Raw genomic sequence first — 19,667 nt, forward strand, 5'->3', positions numbered from 1 at the left:
TGTATAAAAATTGGTGAAAAATAGGAGATATTACATGGCCGCGCGGGGGCGAGGGCTGATAGTTTTTTTCACGAGTGAGCGCAGTATTATATAGATACTGACGAGATGTTCAAACTAAAAGCAACTTGTTTTTCTCATTTTCAAAAGGTCGAAAAAGTGGTCACCAACTGCTAGAACCCATATGTTGTGCAACACGAAACAATGTATGAAATTTATGAAAAACAAATCAAGATAATGTCAAATTAAAGCCTCCTTTATGAAAAATGTTGATTTAGGGTGTGTTCGATTGACCCTATTCCGGAATAAGAATACGTGGAGTGATAATTTAAAATGGTATTTCTGGCGTTTTGAAGCAACAATGATAATGAAGATATGATTAAAATAGCATTTTAGCAGGTGTTTCACAATTTTAATCTGAAAAGGAAGGGTTTCTAATTTTCATCTTGTGCATACATGACTTAGTTGTTTTGAGCGTAATCATCATTTTGGTATTTAGCTTTTCTTATATAGATTTTAATGATGAAATACTAGGACTTTACTTTTTACTAAAAATCATTTTTATAAACTTGCCCGACCTTGCGAGCAAACTGACAAATTACCCGGTACCACCTTGCGCGCCCGGTTTCTTCAAATCAGGATTGCCACACAGTACCAATTTTTCTTTACTTCTTTGACCTTCTTTATATACACGTAGCCTTCTATTATGGCTTTCTCGGGTCTTTTGGCCAAAACCCAGCTGGGGCAATAAGTTATGTAATTTTCATCTTGTGTATACACGACTTACTTGTTTTGAGCGTAATCTTCATTTTCGTATTCAGTTTTTATTATACAAATACTAATGAAATACTAGGATTTTCCTTAACTTTTTACTAAAAAATCAAATCTTCACCGCCTGCAGTTAAGATATTATTTTTATCTTTCACATGTGAGGTTGAGGTGACGCATGGTTACTTATATGCGCTAGCTTCCCCTTGAATTGTAAGATGTTTCTTAGTTGCAATAGAATTGTTTTCTACAAAGGGGGCCTTCCATTGACCGTTTTCCGGAATAGGAATACATGGAATAGAAGTTACAACATAACTTATATAGCTTTAAGTTTTAACGCGGAAGAAAACCAAATGAAATGACTACAAGAACGCGCTATATATGACTCTTTGAAAGAAGAAAAACGTCTCCGAGTAAACGGCTCGGAGTAAAATGGAGGTGCGAGAGCTCCGTCACAAATGGTGATTGCTTTGGTTGACATGATTATTACATCAAAGAAGGCAATTAACAACAACAATAAAAAAGAATTTCCCTCTTGGAATGATGTTATCAAGATATTCTCCCGAATCCCTTGCGATAAAGGTGACTTCTTTTCAGAATTATCTTGTTTTTCTCTCATGTAACGATAGCGTCATTGGAAGAAGGAAACCATACACCAGTGCAAAAAAATTCATGAAATAAAACTATTTCCACTGGACATTCTTGCCTCGATAGTTTTATTGGCAAGTACAGTATTACTACAAATTTTCCGTTAAAACTAACGACACATTTTATAATAAGATGTTTCAGTTCCTGAACAACCCGTATCTTGATGTAGCTCCTTCTAATTTTGAGGTTGGAAGTCCAAACGGCAGGCAGCTGATCTCAAAATACCCGCAAGCATATTGCCACCCGAACAGCTGTGATTTGGTACCTGGGGCAGGTCTTTTCTCGTCGAAAAATCGAACTGCATAAAGCATTCTACCGTCTTTAATTTTAAGGCGCCTAAGTTCGCAGAAGACCGCAAAACTATTTGGAAAAGTAGTAAGGAAATTTGACAGTTTCATAGAAAGAGAAAATTCTCGCTATTTGAAGGAGCGAGGGCCTTTCTGAATGGAAAACGTCTAGGACAAAACTGGAAACAAAAACTGTTCGGTGAGGAGATTTCGTATTCATTTGTTAAGTGGGACAATTGAAGATGGCAGTGAAAGTAAGACTTAAATCATATGGGTTTCAGTGAGTCATATGCTTTCGTGATAACTTTGAAAACAGCTGAAGGACACTTACGCAAAGGATGTACTCCTTAACTTAATTCCAGACTGAGAAATGCAGAAACGCTTTTCGATTCATTTAATTTGCAGGTTGAATATGAAAATGAAATTTATGCGCTGAAATATATGAAATGTTACTCAGCGAAGGGCTTAGTATTTTAAAATGTTGAACTAAAAGAAATCCAGTCTGGTTGGATCCATTACAATCAGTTATTCGTGACGAATGAACAGCCTCTCTTCGATGTTCACACCATTATGTGAACATTATATGTTCACATACACCATTTTATATGCCATTATATCAAATATGCAATATGGCGGCGGACGTGTTTGTTAAGCGTCCTTTTTCTCTCTGCTTTTTAGCTTGTTTTTGGTAGCCTTTTCTCTTTTAAGGCATCAATCTGGTCTCCTTACATCTAGACGTCAGTTTCGTCCTACATTTTGTAGAGACTACATCGTAGTAAGAGAAGGATCAACTAAACTGCACAGACCGATCGTGAAAATGGTCAAGCATGGCGGCCTCTGCTTAGCAACTTCTGTTGAAGGACTGATCCTTTTGCGCTGTGGCGACATTTTGCCTGATCCTGGACGTCACCAGAAATCTTTAAGCTGCTTTATGCAAAACGATAGAAGTTTAAAAGCCTTTTAAGTTGCGGAGGGTTCTGCTTTTGAATCGAAGCTTGGGGTTTTACAAGATATCGTTTATGGACTAGACCTCGAAGTTATTTGCCTTACTGAAACAAGGCTACACGAATCAATCATGGATCACGAGATATTGCCTACTGCGTATAACATTTATAGATGTGATCGGGTTTGTAGAGTTGGTAGTGGAGTTATGACAGCAATCAAAAGTACACTGTCTTCGACTCTCCATGAAGTACCGTCAGAGTTTTCAAGTTTAGAAATGGTTGTTGTTGAAATATCAAACCTGTACAGTACGATCGTAGTGTCTTACCTATAAACTGCTATCGCCCTCCTAACAACTATCAACAATTTATTCAGCAATTCACTAGTTTTCTAAGATCCTTGGATTTTGGTCATCACTACTCTGTTATCGTAGTAGGTGATTTTAACTTCCCTGGCATACAGTGGATAGAAGGCTCAGGCTTTGCATCATCTGGTGATGATTCTTCTTTTGCAAATTTGTTGATGGGTTTTTATTTATTTCAATCAGTAGAGCAACCTACTAGGGGTAACGACATCTTGGATCTCGTTCTAAAAAACACCCCTTCCTTTATGTGCGAGCCTAAAACTGGTCCCTAGTTTAGAGTCAGAGGACTTTCATCGGATCATTTTCCTGTCTTCTTTGACTTTGCTGTGGATGTAAATTTTAAAGACATTTCTAGCCTTAAGCGTTTCGACTTCAAAAATGCAAATTTTGAGTCCTTTTGTTAACTCCACTCAGCAATGGTATTCACAGCGTTAATTGTATTGAAGATTTTGATTCTCTTTGGGATTTGTGGAATGACTTTGTTTTTGCTGCTGTAGACACCTTCGTCCCAAAGGTAAACTATAAACATTCAAATCGTCCTCCATGGATATCAAAGGACTTAGCGAAGGATATCAACAAGAAGAAGACCTTATGGCGGCGTATCAGGAACTCAAAATCTCCTCAACGAGAGGAAAAATTCCGCAAGTTAAGGCAACAAATTAAAAATCAACTTCGTTATGAAAAGGAGAAATTATCATAAGACTTCCAAACGGTTTTGGTCGTTCTTTTCCTTCAAATGCAACGAAAAGCCAATACCTGACAAGGTAACTTACAATGGTGTCTCATTCTCTGATGATCGTGGGCGGGCAGAAGCCTTTAATGACTTTTTCAAATCTATTTACAAGGATCATTCGAAGTGTGTAATTGATCTGAACGTACCAATTCTCCCAGGCGTTACTGAACAATTATCTCATGTCACAATGTCAGTTGATGAAATTGTGGACATCTTTCGTTCATTGGACTCTAAAACGCCAATCGGACATGTTAAACTGCCCACCATCCTGTTGAAAGAATGTGCTGACTCCCTTGCTAAAAATAATAATAATAATAATAATAACAATAATAATAATAACAATAATAATAATAATAATAATAATAATAATAATAATAAATTATTGGACGAGGTTGAGCGAAATATCGTGATTTGTCAGTGGCGAGCAGATCAATTATTTGCCGAAGCCGAAGGCTGAGGCAAATAATTGATCTTCGAGACACTGACAAATCACGATATTTTGCGATGACCGAGGTCAATAATTGTTTTATCATTCGATCACAGAGTTTGTTTTTTGTTTTTGTTTCCGAGAAGCCGTAAGCGCGTGCTGCCTTGCAGAGTCGAGTAATGGCACCAATCAATTGGTTTCTTTCTCAGCATAATTATATTTGTAGACGTTAAATTGTACTTACAGTCAAACGTTCAATAACACTACGCATCAACAAAGCTGAAGAATTTCACAGTTTTCAAAGCGTATCCCGACAAGTGAAACTTTGGTGTAAAGCTCGCCATTCTTTTTTTCTGGCTTCAGGATAAAATCTCTTCAGTACATATGCATTAGCCAACTTGTCCTTCGCGTCGATAACACGAGTGACTCTTCGTCTACCTTTCTTTCCTTGAAATGCTCTCGAAATACGTTGAGTGCAACTTTTGGTCCTTTCTTAGTATTCTCACTGTTCTTTTGATCAACTAAAGATGTCGAATCATTCCCTAACAGCTCGGGGAACCGATCTGCCCTTTTCTCACAAGAGCGTGATGTCAACTGCGCACGAGCAGAATATTAAGTGCCACAAAACACTTATTTGTAGGCAGTTATTTGCAGGTCACGTGGTGGGCTCTCGGCCAATGAAGAGGAAGAACAAAATACATCGAATGATAATAATAATAATAATTATTATTATTATGAGCAAGGGAGTCAGCACGAACATAGGGCTACTCCTGCACTATCATAGCCATGTGGACAGCCGCTACAAGCATGGCTTGCTCGTCACCATGCTTGATCGCACGCACCGGCTATCGTCATCTTGGGCGCATTTTTCAGAAGAGTGTGAACGTCTGAGAGACGTTTTCCGTAAGCTGAGGTATCCGAATCACCTTATTGATTCCGTAATCAACAGGTTTATCACCTCGAGAGTCGCAGTGGACCAGCCTAAACAGCATACCGATGACGCCATGATGATAATGATAATGATAATGATAATAATGGTTTTAGTACTGTGTTTCCACTGAAAGCTGGCTCTTCATCTATAAACTTTATAACAGTGCTAAAAAAATAATAATGACCATAGTGATATTGATAATATATAATATTAAAGACGCTACAACAAAGGTAAATAATCAAGGATATATACAAATCAAGATATCAAACGTGCATTTGCCCTATTTATCACATACACCCTAACTTGAGTTTTAAAATCACTAAAAACAACAGAGTTCATTGCAGCAGAGGGTAATGAATTAAAAACTTTGGAGGCACTGTCCTGGAAAGTACTCGATTCAATGGGGTACTTTTAACGTCGTTCCTCTCGAAGACCTCAGAGCTCGTGTAGGATTGTGAATGTCTAGCTTAAGATAGGACGGCCAGTCATTATAATCCAAAACTTTAAAACCAGTGTTAAGTAAATGATTCTCTCTGCGTTCCTTTATTGGCATCCATCCACGTTTGATTAAATCCGGCATATGCGCATAGCGCCCAAGAACGAAACCTGCAGCGGCTAACTGAACACATTGTAGGCGCTTTAATAGATATTCCGGGATTGGATGACTAACAATATCATTGTAGTCAATTTTAGATATAATTAGACATTCTGTCAGTTGCTTTCGGACATGGACGGGAGTTAAGTGCTTTAATTTTCTAATCTAATTAATGTAGCGTAACAGCTAGATATCTTCAAGTTATTCTCCTCCTTCCAGTTAAGGTATTGATTGACTTGGGTCCCCTGCAGGCGAAAATTTGAAACACACTTGAGCATTTTACCGTCAACCGTGAGAATAAGTGTCTCAAATCCATGTGTCCTTGATATCTGAGATGGTGACAGCATCATCACCTTTGTTTTCTTCGGATTCGGAGCTAAGTTGCATTCTAAGGACCAATCTGGCAGCTTGTTTAGCGCGTCTTGAATCACCGACTGCTTAACTTCAAGATCAATGGCATGAAATGAGTATGCATCGTCGTATCGTCCGCGTACTGATGACATACAACTTCACATGGAACGGCAGAAGATAGGTAATTCACGTAGAGGTCCTAGAATCGATCCCTGAGGAACCCCGTGAGTAGTACTGATTTGTGCTGATGAGCAGTCATCAACTTGCAGAACCTGTTTTCGGTCCGTTAAGGTGTCTCAAACCAGTTTCAACGCTTCAAGAGATCTTGTTATTAGGAGGATTGACATTACAACACTTTATCACGTAACAGCAATGTTGTAGTACCGTGTGAAACACCAATTATTGTTGAACAAGATGCAGTCATTTTTGTGGCTTAACAAGTTACCATGGCACCACGAAAGCCTTGCAAAAACACCCTATATTTTGGATTTAGCTGCTCATATCTCAAAAACGAACTAGGTGACCCCAATTTTTTATTGCACAAAAGTGATCAGCAGGCCAAGATAAAACTTCTGCAAAGTTTAAAAAAATTATGTGGAGCGGATTCAGGGCTACCTTCAATTTTCAATTATTTAAGGTGGCTCTAAATCCGCTCGACAGATCTTTTTTAAACGTTGCAGAAAGTTTTATTCTGGCATGCTGATTACATTACAAACACATAAAATGGGGGTCGCCGAGTTCGTTTTTGAGATATGAGAAGCTAAGCCAAAATATGGGGTGTGTTTTCAGGGCTTTCCTGTTGCCACGGTAATCTTTTACGTCACAAAAATGACCGAATCTTTTTTAGCAATAATTGGTGTTTGATATGGTACCCTAACTTTGCTGTTAAGTTATAAAGTGTTGTAGCGTCAATCCTTCTAATAAGAACGTTTCTTTCAAGTGTTGAAACTGGTTTGAGCCACCTTAAATAACTTGCTATCCACTGCAGGGCGGACCTCGAGAAACCCATCTGGTGCAGCTTAGACAGGATTTTTTCGAAGGCAACAGTGTCGAAAGCCTTAGAGAAGTCAGTCATGACGGCCAGTGTAATTTCACCCCTTTTCATGGCCTTTATAATATCATCCCTTATCGCCAACATTGTGATTGTAGTGGAGTGACACTTCCGATATGAACTGATGTTAGATTGTAAGATGGCATTCTCGGTGAGAAAATCAGTAATTTGGCTGAGAGCCAATTTCTCATAAACCTTAGATAATACATGTAAAATGGAGGTGGGTCGGTAGTTTGTCCGTGGCTCACCCACCTTAGGAATCGGACTAATGAGCGCAGTCTTCCACAACAGGGGATATTCGTTCCTGTTAAGGCATGAGTTGATGATATTCGTAAGAGGAGAGGCCAGGTACTCGGCCGCCAGTTTGACAAACTTAGCTGGTATGTTATCAGGTCCAGTCGAGCAATCCGATCGCAGTCCCGATCGCGTTGGATCAGATGTACCCAAGGGGTCACTTCTTGGACCGATATTATTTGTAAATGACATGCCAAATGTAATTAATAGTGCGACGCTGGATTTAGTTTCTCTTACAACCTGGTCCTTGTCAAATGAATTGTATTTTCAGCCTACAAAGTGCAGTAATCTGCGCATATCTAGGAAGCGTATTAGTCCATATCGTAGCTATAGTATAAATGGCATAGATGTGGAAGTTGTGTCAAGTGAAAAAGCCTGATTTGGAGGTAGTGATCTTAAATGACACCTCTTGGAAGGATCATATACTCATGATAGTTGCTAGAGCAAATAGGTTACTGGGCTTTATTAGAAGGAGCTGCACAGGAATTGTCTGCAGTTTTGCGCTGTTGCGTCTTTACTGTTCATTAGTGCGTGCGCTCTTTTGCTATTGCTCTCAGTTATAGGCACCTCAGTCTGTTATCAGCAATTTATTCCTAGTTGAAAAAGTGCAAAGAAGACCTACAAAATAGTAGTGACGTATCTTATAAAGATCGCTTAATCAAACTGATGTTATTGCCGCTTATTTACTGGCTTGAATATCTCAATAAATCAATCAACAAATAGATAAATCTTTTCCGGAAAAGATTGCGTGACGGACTAAAACGTGCACCTAATTTAGCCCTCTCCTTCCTTAAGTTTGAAATCATGACTCATAGCGGAGCTCTGACGACCTGAAGGGATCATGGCTAGCGGTATTTCTTGTAGGCTCGTATGACGACGACGCCTTCCAATAAATGATGATGATAATAATAATAACAATAATGATAATGATAATAATAACAACAACAACAACAACAACAATAATAATAATAATAATAATAACAATAATAATAATAATAATGATAATAATAATACTGTATTTATATAGCGCACACATCCACTATTTGCTCGAGTCGCTTTACACCATATATCACTAAAATTACATATTTACATCAAGGAACTTACAAATTAAAATGGTAGCAGCAATCATAACAACTATGATAGTACACTCAACAAAATTACTGAATTCTGATTGGTCGAGAGCAGTACAATTAATCCCAAATTGTCCTCAGTAGAAGTACCTTTTAAGTTTCCATGGAAACGACGCGTAAGCACAATCAGAATTGAGTAATTTTGTTGAATGTACCATAAATAAAAAATCGCACGATCTTGTCGTACAATCCGTGATTAATAGGTACTCGAGATTTTTGAGAACTTTCAAAATCAGCTCGAACCTGCAATTTTCCGGCGAAATCTCCAACAGCGATTGAGTGTAACAACTATTTTCATAAAATAATTAAGATAGTACGCGCACTCTCATTAGTCAATAGCTTTGTTTCGCTGAGGGTATATAAACATGGCTGTGACATGTGTTGTCAAAAGCGCGTTTTGATTGGCCGATAGGATATTTAAGCATGTATCAAGAAAATCTCTTTCAATCAAGAAGTTAAACAACGGTATTTTCCGTCATTTGTCAAATTCTTTTGAGAAATATTTTACAAAAGCAGTAGAGGACTTTTTTCCGTGTTTACATAGCCTCATCTAAGCACTCGGGGAGTTGGGAGAATTCGACAAACTATCCTGTAACTGGATGGGTACGAACGGTTACAAAGTCAAAACAGAAAATGACTGTTTCATTGTTATATGCTCACGTTGTCTTCAAAACCTAAAAGATGGTGATTTGACGTTGCCGTTTTGTGGAGTACGGCAGAGAAATGCACGGAAATTCGTGGTGCATGTGCAGAACGAGTATTTTTCCTTTTTTAACCAATAATATTCTTGCTTTGTGGTGTTGCCGTAGCCGTAGCCGTCGTCTTTGCTTAAACTCCCTAATAACAAGACAAGTGCAGGGAATAATTCAAGCTGAAAGGTTTGTTGGGGTGACAGGAACTTAAAGATTTGCATGGTCCTTGCCTTCTGCTTGACACTCTCCTGAGCTCTTTTTCTCTTTTTGTTTACCCACAGATAGTCTCGTCCCGCCCCAACTTTAACAGAGAGTTGCATGTCATTGTACGGTTTGCTATCAAAGCGTTATCAGCTTTGTCTTGCCTGTTGCATGGCGTTTGTCATCTTCACTGCTTATTCAAGTAAGAACTCTGTTTATATTTTGTGGTTGCTCTCTCTATAGCTCATTCTGTGAAGAGAGCAACCGGGAACATTAAGCTATTTCAATAGCTCATTTTACTTTGTTTTACTTAGTGATCTGGCCCTCCGGTGGAGGAATAAAAGTTGTGAAAAAAGGGGGTAGTTTCTAAAGAAACTGTGGCACTGCGTCGGTGGGGAAGTAGTACACAAAAAATTGGTTTTATCAACGGAGTTGATAATGAAAATTGGCCAGCGTACAGGGATTTAAAATAGCTGACGTTTCGAGCGTTAGCCCTTCGTCAGAACGAATCGAAGAATTATGGGTTGTTTGTCGTTTTTATAGTAGAGTAGGAGCTATGCTATTGGTGGTAACATGGGGGCAGCGTGAAAAACAGGAATACATTAGTTAAATGAAAAGCGTTCGTTAATATCGTGGGGCTTAAGGGTGCCGATTTGGAAGATGAATTTTTGTTCCAGATTCTTGCGGCTTTCCGTCGTACCTAGATGTAAGGAAAGGCCGCAGATAGCCATGTGCTGTTTGGAGTGGTTAGGGAGGTTAAAATGACGAGCGACTGGCTTAGATGCATCCTTGTCAACATCGCGAAGGTGTTCGCGGAATTGGTCGCCTAGTCGTCTACCTGTCTCGCCAATGTATAATTTATTGCGTAACGTACAGGAAGGATTTTATTATTCTGACAAAAGAATTATGTTAGGAGGGGACTTAAACGTAACCATGCATGGATCCAGATCTAGACTGCTCGGGTGGAAACCCAGTGTTAAAAGACTCAGTTAAGTGTGTGGAGGACATTTTGATGAAGAGCGATTTAGTAGACGTCGACATCTGGAGAACCCGTAATCCCGATAGAAAGAAATTTACTTGGAGACAAAAAAGCCCAATTATCCAGAAACGCCTTGATTATTAGCTCATTAGTGATTCGTTACAAGATGATGTAGCAAAGGTTGGCATAGTAACAGCAATAAGAACGGATCACAGTGCAATAACCTTAGAAATCGATAGTCTGGATGATCAGCAGCGTGTGACCCATCTTTTTGGAAATTCAACAACAGTCTCTTGGATGACACTTTGTTTGTTCAGCGTTTACGTAAAACTTTCCTAAGTAGCTAGATGAAATTTATTTTCTGTGTTGATCTGAGAATTAAATGGGATTGAATGAAATACAAAATTCGCGAGGAAAGTTTATCTTTTAGTAAATGAAAGCTCAAGAAAGGAGAAGGAAAATCCAAACAATTGAAATGGGCTTAAAATATGCGAAGAGAGAATTGCACAATCACCAAAGCAAGAAAATCTTGCCAACCTGGAATCGGCTAAAGCGGTGTATAAAAAAGAATATGACTACATTGTAAGAGGTTCAATCATCCGATCCTGTGCTACATGGTACGAACAAGGGGAAAGGAACAGCAAGTATTTCTTGAATTTAGAGAATTGTGATAAGAAGAAAAGCTGGATAAGAAACCTTATTAGAACAAATGGAGAAGAGACTACTGCCCCGAGCACTATTACGAATGAAATTTACAGTTTTTACTCGGAAATTTACGACGAACAGTCAGGAATACGAAGTGACCATTCAACTTGTCCCTTTCTTGAAAATTTCTCTTCATCTCCCAAGTTAACTGACGTGTGAGGGCCAGTTAACATATTCCGAATGCAGGGGCACCCAACGACCAATTTGTTGTAAAATGTATTATTATACCCCAGTTAATGAAAATAAATGTTATAAAGGCATTTTCAGGTGTTTTTCAGTGTTGCTGGGAAAACATTATCTGTTCCTTTTCCCCAGCAAGACACACAAGAAATTTCCCAGCCAGCTAGATAAAATTGGTCAGCCAGCTGATCATGTATATCCCAGCCAGGAATTCCGCGCGCTTTCAAATCCCTCGATCCAAAACGACCGAACAAAAGCGACAAAACCGGGACAAAACAGGTGTTTTCCGCAAGCGCAATCACTCTGACCAGCCGTCGTATGTTTGGGAGAGGGAAGGGGTTCTTTTTTTTTTAGTCGTCCTCAGTCTTCTTGCAGAGTTTCTACAGCCAGCTCGGATTGAAATGCTAGAAAAAGTCAGTAATTCCCAGGCAAAACCTCTATCAATAACAAAATTTCCCAGCCAGCTCATCGAAACACCTGTATTTTTGCCAGCCAGCAAGATTCCTCTGGGGAACAGATAATGTGAGGAACAGATTCGTTGGGTGCCCCTTCGAATGCTTCAAGGTTTTGCCGACCTTCAACAACATTAAAACTCCTGGGAACGATGGGCTCACAGTAGAATTTTACAAGTTCTTTTGGCCAGAAATTGGATTGCTTCTAGGTGACTCCTTGAATTATGCCTATTTGCATGGAGAATTATCAACGACGCAAAAACAAGCCGTAATAACTTTACTTGAGAAAAAGGACAAAGACAGGAGATTGATCAAAAACTGGAGACCGATTTCTCTAGTAAATGTTGACGTAAAGTTAAAGCGCACAGCTTTTATCAACCCAATTGATAAAGGAGGCTTAAAAATGCCCAGTATTGAGTCTGTGATCCCTGCCCAAAGAATAATCTGCATGAAGAGATATCTGTCCACCGATCCTGCTAGCTGGAATTTTTTTTGATTTTTATCTTAAAAAGGATGTTTTTCTCGGGATTGTAGAAACGAGCGATAGTATAAACATCCTAATCAATTACATTGTCCTTGAAAGTAAGTTTTTTATTTATCGCTGTAAGTTAAATAAGGGCCCTCTAAAATTAAGATTGTTAGTCGATAAATTTAAGAAAACGTTTGAAACCGAACGTGTTATTGCGAGAAAAAGCAACAAAATCCATTTCCACGACAAGAAATGGAAACCTCTAATTCCATTAATACAATGACGACAATAGTAGCTGTTAGTATAAATACACAGGTGATTATACAAAATCGCGCGCTCTCATTGGCTCGCTATCTCGGATTATCAGCCGATAATCACCTCGACGGACAAAATGGCTGCCAGTAGTCGTTTTGCCACTGGAAGTGAAGATGACTTTCGCGTTGAAATGTTTTTTTTTTCTCTTTTTTGAAATAATCACCTGTGTATTTATACTAAAACAATTATTCGCCTCAGGCTCAGTGATTATCGATGAATATTCACCTCGACTTCGTCTCGGTGAATATTCACCGATAATCACTTCGCCTTCGGCGAATAATTGTTAATTATCCTAATTTGGTTTTTTATAATTCCCGTACACTTTATTTATTTATACTTTTTATATCTCTATCTTTATTTAAATTTGTTAATTAATTCTTGGTTGTAGTGTAGTGTAGTGTAGTGTAGTGTAGCAGTTTTCGTTGCAGGTGGTTATTAAAGTTACTTGTGCAAGTATTATAAGCCCTGTCTGTATCTTTTTCTACGTTTTTGTTTTATATACCTGTAAAGTCAAAAAAATTAAAATTAAAAAAAAAATAATAAAAAATAACGTACAGGTTATGCAATAAATGACATTTGCGGAGGTATATATACATGTGAAACGATCGGTGATCTTAACAGATCGCTTAGGTTCCGATATCTTGCTAGTGTTAAGAATGAAAAGACAAGTTTTGCATCGTGAGCGCGCACATTTGAAAGTGCCGGGTTCCTCGTTAGTTTTGAGCGCGCTTCTAACTAAAAAGTTGCCTACGATTTTGTCGCATTTGAATGTAATAAGTGGAGGTTGCGAAAAGATTCTACCAGTCTCGGGATCATTTTGGAGTCAATTTAAAGTCATTAAGAATGATACTTTTGACTGTGTGATTATTAGGATGGAAAGGAATGGAATTCTGTCATTATTATCCTTTTGTGACGTTTGTAGTGCTGACAGTCGATCAAATTGTTGGGCACGATGATGGCCCGCTTTGACCACGGAGACAGGATAGCCACGTTTTTCGAAAAACTGGCACATCCTGGTTTGCTGGAAAAGTCGGAGTCATCACTGCAGAGACGTCGAAGTCTAAGAAATTGAGAATAAGGAATGGAGTTCTTGACATGTGATGGATATGACGATGAATATAATAAATAACTGTGAGAATCTGTAGGTTTGCAGTGCACACTGGTACATAAACCGTTGCCACTGATAGAAACTTTGATATCTAGGAAAGCCAATAAAATTTCCGGAATTTCCCGGGTATAGTTAAGAGCCGGATGAAAGGAATTAACGGAGGTTATTTTTGATCGAGTTCTTCTCTGCTTGATGAAATAGCGCCGATGCAGTCGTCAAAGTAGCGGCCGTAGAGTTCAGGTCTGGGGCCGTTGTACTGTTTAAAAAATTGGTGTTCAACATGTCCTACAAAAAGATTGGCATAGCTAGGTCCCATTCGTGAGCTCATCGCTACACCATTAGTTTGTTTGTAATAGCTGCCGGCGAATGGAAAACAGTTAAGCGTTAAAACTAGTTCGGCAAGGCGGAGTAGCGTTTCCGAGCTTGGTTCTTTGACAATGCGTTGATCGAAAAAGTGTTTAAGTGCTTGAAGACCTTCGCTATTGGGAATGACTGTGTGTAGAGATGTAATGTCCATGGTCAAAATAAGTTTGTCTTGGCCGGAGAAATAGAAATCGCGGAAAATTTGTAGTGCGTGTGTACTGTACATGTCTTTAATGAAAGTCTCACAAGCTTAAATTAAGTACTATGGGCCGGTTCTTCCAAGGGAGTCCCTACTCTTGCCACAGAAGAACATTAAACCCAAGGAAACAATGTCTCGCAACAAATTTGTTCGAAATGTATTAAAGAAGGACAAGTGACATTTAAAATCGCTTATTTTCGCTTTCAAATTTCGCGGGCGCTAAATCTTGAATAATTGGGACATATTACGGTTACCCTATTGTTCTAACACAAAGAGCTTTTGTCTAATAACAATTGACCGAATGCATAAATGGCGGCCAAAAATGTATTCTTTTGTTTATGTGCTAATGAGGCTCACTAGCCTCGCTCTCAAGCAACATTTCTTTTGTATTTTGTCCATACAAACGAGGCTAGTTAGGCTAATTAGCACATAAACAAAAGAATATTTTATTGGCCGCCATTTATGCATTCGGTCTATAGGGCAACCGTAAAACGTCATAATTATTTAAGATGGCTGCACCCGCGAAATTTGGAAACAAAAGCAAGCGATTCTAAAACTTATTTATTTCAGATACAAAGGCTTTCTTTGAACAAAATTTAGACAGAATTGACTCTAAAGGTTATTTCTGCATCGTAATGGACGTAATATTTGGTGTAGACAAATTCAGCGCCTTAAGAACAGATTTCACCCGATACGATGGCGAACATTGCGATTTAGAAAGTCTTGAAAACTATGGACTAAGATCTTTTAAAAACCTCAGTGAAGAAGGTTCTAACCGCTTTGAGATTTTATCCTACTGGAACATTCAAGCGGGTTATATGGGTGTTTCAGAATTTGCTGCTTGCAGTGTAATTCAAAACGTTCAAGGAAAATAGCGAAACGAAAAAGACATTCCTCACTTGACTGACACCAAGACATAATTTCATGATGTTGCGCACTTTCCAGGTGTGAGAGGGGTCACCGATAGACTACTTCGACGACACGGCGGCTATTTTGAATTCTATTGTTCCGATAGCTATTATGGGATGCCCAGGGGACAAATGCATATTACATTTGCCCCATGTGCATCCCGTACTATCGTTTTAAACAATAGAAAGCAAAATGGTCGCCGTATCGTCAAATTTGTCCATTGTACCCATATTAGGATCTTATGCCCAAGCAAAGAAGACGCAATGGCATTCATTAACAGAACGTAGTCTTATTCAATCAACGTACAGGTTGTTTGTCGGATAGCGATGCCTTTACTACTAACATCGTAGCGCCGCGGCTGGCCTGGATAGACTCACGTCTAATGCATTTTTGAGAACAGCAGAATCGGCGACAAATTAAGGGAAGGAACTGTCGATAGTGGGTGACAATGGATACCAGTGCACGTTACATTGAATGACAAGCATCCTCAAGCCAAAGAATCAAGAAGAAATACGATACAACAATGCACGTAGGCGTACTTGATGTATTATTGAGACAGGCTTTGAAGCGACGCTTTCCAAGTGTGTGAATTGCTAAAAAAATCAAGCCGTTGCGATCGACAACTAACGTAGTTTTCCTTTTGAAAAGGAAAACTGCTTTAGTTGGGCCGCGTTAGCTCCCTTTGTCCTGTCTGTGAGGAAGATATCGATATTAACTAAATTTAAAGTCTATTTCGCAGCCACACAAACGATTTTTGAAGTCAGCGGTTCTTCTTTTCTTGTCGATATTTTCCCAGTCTCCCGCAAAACGTACCGGTTATCGAGAACTAAACTTTTCGTCCGTGGAAACGCAATTCCCAACATTAATTAAGAGTTGTCGATTTAATTAAGTTGTCGACCTTAAACAGACATCAATTACAACTTGCCTCGTCTTTGGAGGGCCTAAGAGTTCCACACAAACAGAATGGAAAATAAACGACAGCAGTATTTACATTTTATTTAATTAGCAATTTTTTAGTCTCACACAAAAAACTACTACATGGTGATGGTTTCTCCTCTTCCAGTGTCGTAATCTGGACTTAGAAGGAATGTTGAATCAAAAGCTCCAAAATGTGCATATATAAAATATTTGCCTACAAATATAATTTTTATGCCTTCTCTCTCTGGCTTTAGTTTATTTAAATCGAGGAGTACTGGATTTTAGGGAGGAGACAATTGCTATTATAATGATAACGCTGCCTAGGTTGGTTGGGGTCATATGACCAAGCAAGCCATATGCTTGTCATTCACTAAGGTTGCTTGTTGTAAAAAATTTGGTTTTGACTCCCACCTTCTCCCCATGTGCCAGCCACTTGTCTTGTATCATAGTTATTTTCTTGGCCTGCAACTTATTGGGCAAAACTATTGTGTCAGAAATTATGCGTGATCTTTTATCTATAGCCATATTTGTCAGCTTTCATTCTTGCCCAGTAAACAGAGCTCAGGCAAGGCAGCACTTGGGGGCAGGGAGAGAAGGCACAAAAATTCCTTAAAAGACCAAGAATTCACCTATGAGACATTGCTTAGCCATGGACTCTAAAATGGAAAAAAAGTCTGGGCCCATTTTGATGTTGTATTTGAACAGAGTTGTACTCCACTTATAGTCCTATTATCATAATTAATTTAAACGTAATCTATGGAGGCAACGTCTAAACCCTGGATTAGGGGTAATAATATTTAACCGGTCATAAAAGTAGATAAACTGCGAAGTACTGTGCCATTTCTAGCACTTTACAAGAAAACGTTCTCCGGGATATACTGACGGGAACTGATTCAGAAGACCTACACAGTTTTCCGATGGTTTATTAAATTTAAACGTTTTCTAACACAACGTGACACGTTTCGCTGTACCGCGCGAAGATATCTGATGGACGATCAGTCAGCCAGGGTAGACACCCATACTTTAAGTAGAGTATTCTGCATCTGCATTAAGACCAATACGGCCAATCGGATTGCACGACTCGATCAAAGATCACGCCTCTGTTTTTCAAAAGGTGGTTAGCGCTATACACCGGATTAATCACTGTCCAACGAATCAACACTAGCAAAACCAATTGAGTTATCCAATGGATAGTGATTTATCCAGTGGATAGCGCTATCCACCCTTCAAACAACTGGGGCCAGGTGGCTATTTCATTTATTATAGAAGTAGTCTAGTATGGTTATTGTTCAACTGTTTCGTTGCAAATTGAAGCGACAGACAGGATAAGTTTCGGGATAAAAGCGCTTGGGCCAAAATTTAAAGTTAATGTGTAAAATGTTACAATGCTGGAATTGTGCTTTCGCTTACCCCGGTGTCGCTGCCACACAGATCTAGACTTCAGACATAATAGAAGCCAAACTTTGAGTACTGAGAGTGCTTTCACTCATCCAAAAATCTATAATGAGGAAAAGTAAGTAATGACGGATTATTGCATTGCTTAGGCTTTAAATGAGGCTAGTATTGATTCGTATGAGATGTCCATAGCGTAATGAAAGATTTTTTTGTTTCGACAACAATATTAAATTAACCTATGTGTTTTTTTTCAAGGCTACAACTGTAACTGGTACCTCTACGCTGCTCATCACCCTGTGAATTCGGTTCCACGGAACGAGAATGTTCTTTCCAATAAGGAAGACAACAGTTCGTGCTTGAAGGATGCTTTCAAAGAGATTTTACTCGTGATTGTTTACAATTACCCATTTTATGACAGTATTCCATATTTAAGTGCTCTTTACAGACCTGCATTTCCTCATCTTTTGTTCTGTGGTCCATCACATAACACATCACGTCATGGGATACTCACAGTCGACATTTTCAGAGGAGTCCTGGGATATGAGTGCCTGGGTAAAGCAATGCGGGAGCATCCGGGATATCGAGGTTATTTTTATATCAATGATGACGTTATACTAAATTATTGGAATTTTGCAGACTTTGATTGGGAAAAGATCTGGGAATCTTCTTCATCTTTTGGCTCTACTCCCGTTTATGAACCTGCTAATAGTAATTGGTATTGGTGGATATCTCCATATGGTTTGAATAATTGCCGTCGAGCTTACGAAGACGTAGCCAACATGAACTTAGGCGCAAAAAAACTGAACGTGAAATATCATGTAAGCATGCTTTCCAAAAATAGTAATGGGAGTCTGCGGTGCTTCAGCGGTCGCTCTGATATTTTGTACATCCCTCGAAAACACACCAGAGTCTTTTCAATTCTTTCAGAAACGTTTTATGAGAGAAAAGTTTTCTTAGAAATTGCAATCCCGACTATGATTCGTTTCCTGGAACGAAACGAGAACATTGGTCGACTTCCGGGGTATTACATACCAGGAGACGTTAGGCGGAATGACCCCCGAGTGAGTGACAGCAGGTTTTTCTGGTTTGTTTATTTCCCGAAAAAAACGTTATGGTTCATTCACCCGTTCAAACTTCATGGTCATGAAATGGATAGCAAATTTAACTTAGTAATGTTAAAATTTATTCTCATTGAAAAAGTCAAATTACTAACAGACTGTAAACCATCGCTTCCGTTATCAGGTTGATAGTAATAAATTTCTTGAAGATAATTTTTTTTCGGGAAAGCGCCAGCTGAACAAAGTAGAAGTGCCGGATCTTAGGAGATCTGACCCACGAGCCCATGACAGGGAGTCTCTCGATGCACTACATCCTTTGGTCAACCTTTGCGCGTATCTTTCTATTTTTAGAACTAATCCTTTAGTAGGAGACTCACATTCAAATTAATTTATATCAGTATGCACAATTTGCATACATTGTTTGTGCCATTTTTGTCTTCGTTTGACAATAACTTTATTCTGATTGGCCATTCTAAACAGAGGGTGCAGAGACGAAGAACTCGTGGCGTTCTAAAAATAGAAAGATACGTGCAAAGGTTCCTGACCATGGGCTTTCGCCAGCAAATGATTTGACTAAAAATAAAATAATGATGCAAAGCTGGAAGTACGGCGGTGAGGATGTATTTTTTTCGACGGTTTTTCAAAAATAAAGATCTACGCAATAGTGACGATAAAAATGTAGACTATAATAGTAATAAAACTTATCTAAATATCCAATTAAGGGATAAAGTTATAATAAGAGCTTTATCTAAGTTAGATATAAAATTATAATAATAGCATTGCAAATAAAAGCTATAGTGAGATTTGTATTTCTATTAACAAAAAGCAGCCCTAAAGAGATGTGTCTTGAGTTGACATTTAAGGGAGCTAAGGTCCGAGATTGATAGATTGGTTTGACAAGACTTCGTTTATACACGTCATAAATCGAGTCCCATTGTGTGAGTTCCATAACTTGTACCAGGGCGCTGCTTGTACTGATGGTGTGTCTCGCGGCAAATTAAAAATTAGCCTTCCGGCACGACAGTGCAGGGCTTGCAGGGATTTGATATTATCCAGGTTGTTACAGTTCCCCCAGATAGCGATGCCGTATGTCACTGAAGGGAGAATCACCTTAAAGTATAGGTCAAGAAGTGATTTTCTCTTAAGAAAAGAACACTTTTTCAATAAGTTCAATTTCTTGACAAAGTTGTTCCTTAATTCCTTAAG

At 38.8% G+C, this 19,667-nt stretch overlaps 1 protein-coding gene across 1 annotated transcript; it reads left to right on the forward strand.

Moving 5' to 3' along the window:
• Window positions 1–1,680: 1,680 nt before the first annotated feature.
• LOC138003039 (uncharacterized) lies at window positions 1,681–19,290 on the forward strand. The gene is made up of 3 exons (XM_068848989.1): window positions 1,681–1,899; window positions 9,492–9,613; window positions 17,659–19,290. The coding sequence occupies exons 2-3, from the start codon at window positions 9,529–9,531 to the stop codon at window positions 18,648–18,650; spliced, it is 1,077 nt and encodes a 358-aa protein (XP_068705090.1). The 5' UTR covers window positions 1,681–1,899; window positions 9,492–9,528; the 3' UTR covers window positions 18,651–19,290.
• The last annotated feature ends 377 nt before the right edge of the window (window positions 19,291–19,667 follow it).

Source organism: Montipora foliosa, chromosome 5, assembly GCF_036669935.1.
Source record: "Montipora foliosa isolate CH-2021 chromosome 5, ASM3666993v2, whole genome shotgun sequence".
NCBI lineage: Eukaryota > Metazoa > Cnidaria > Anthozoa > Scleractinia > Acroporidae > Montipora > Montipora foliosa.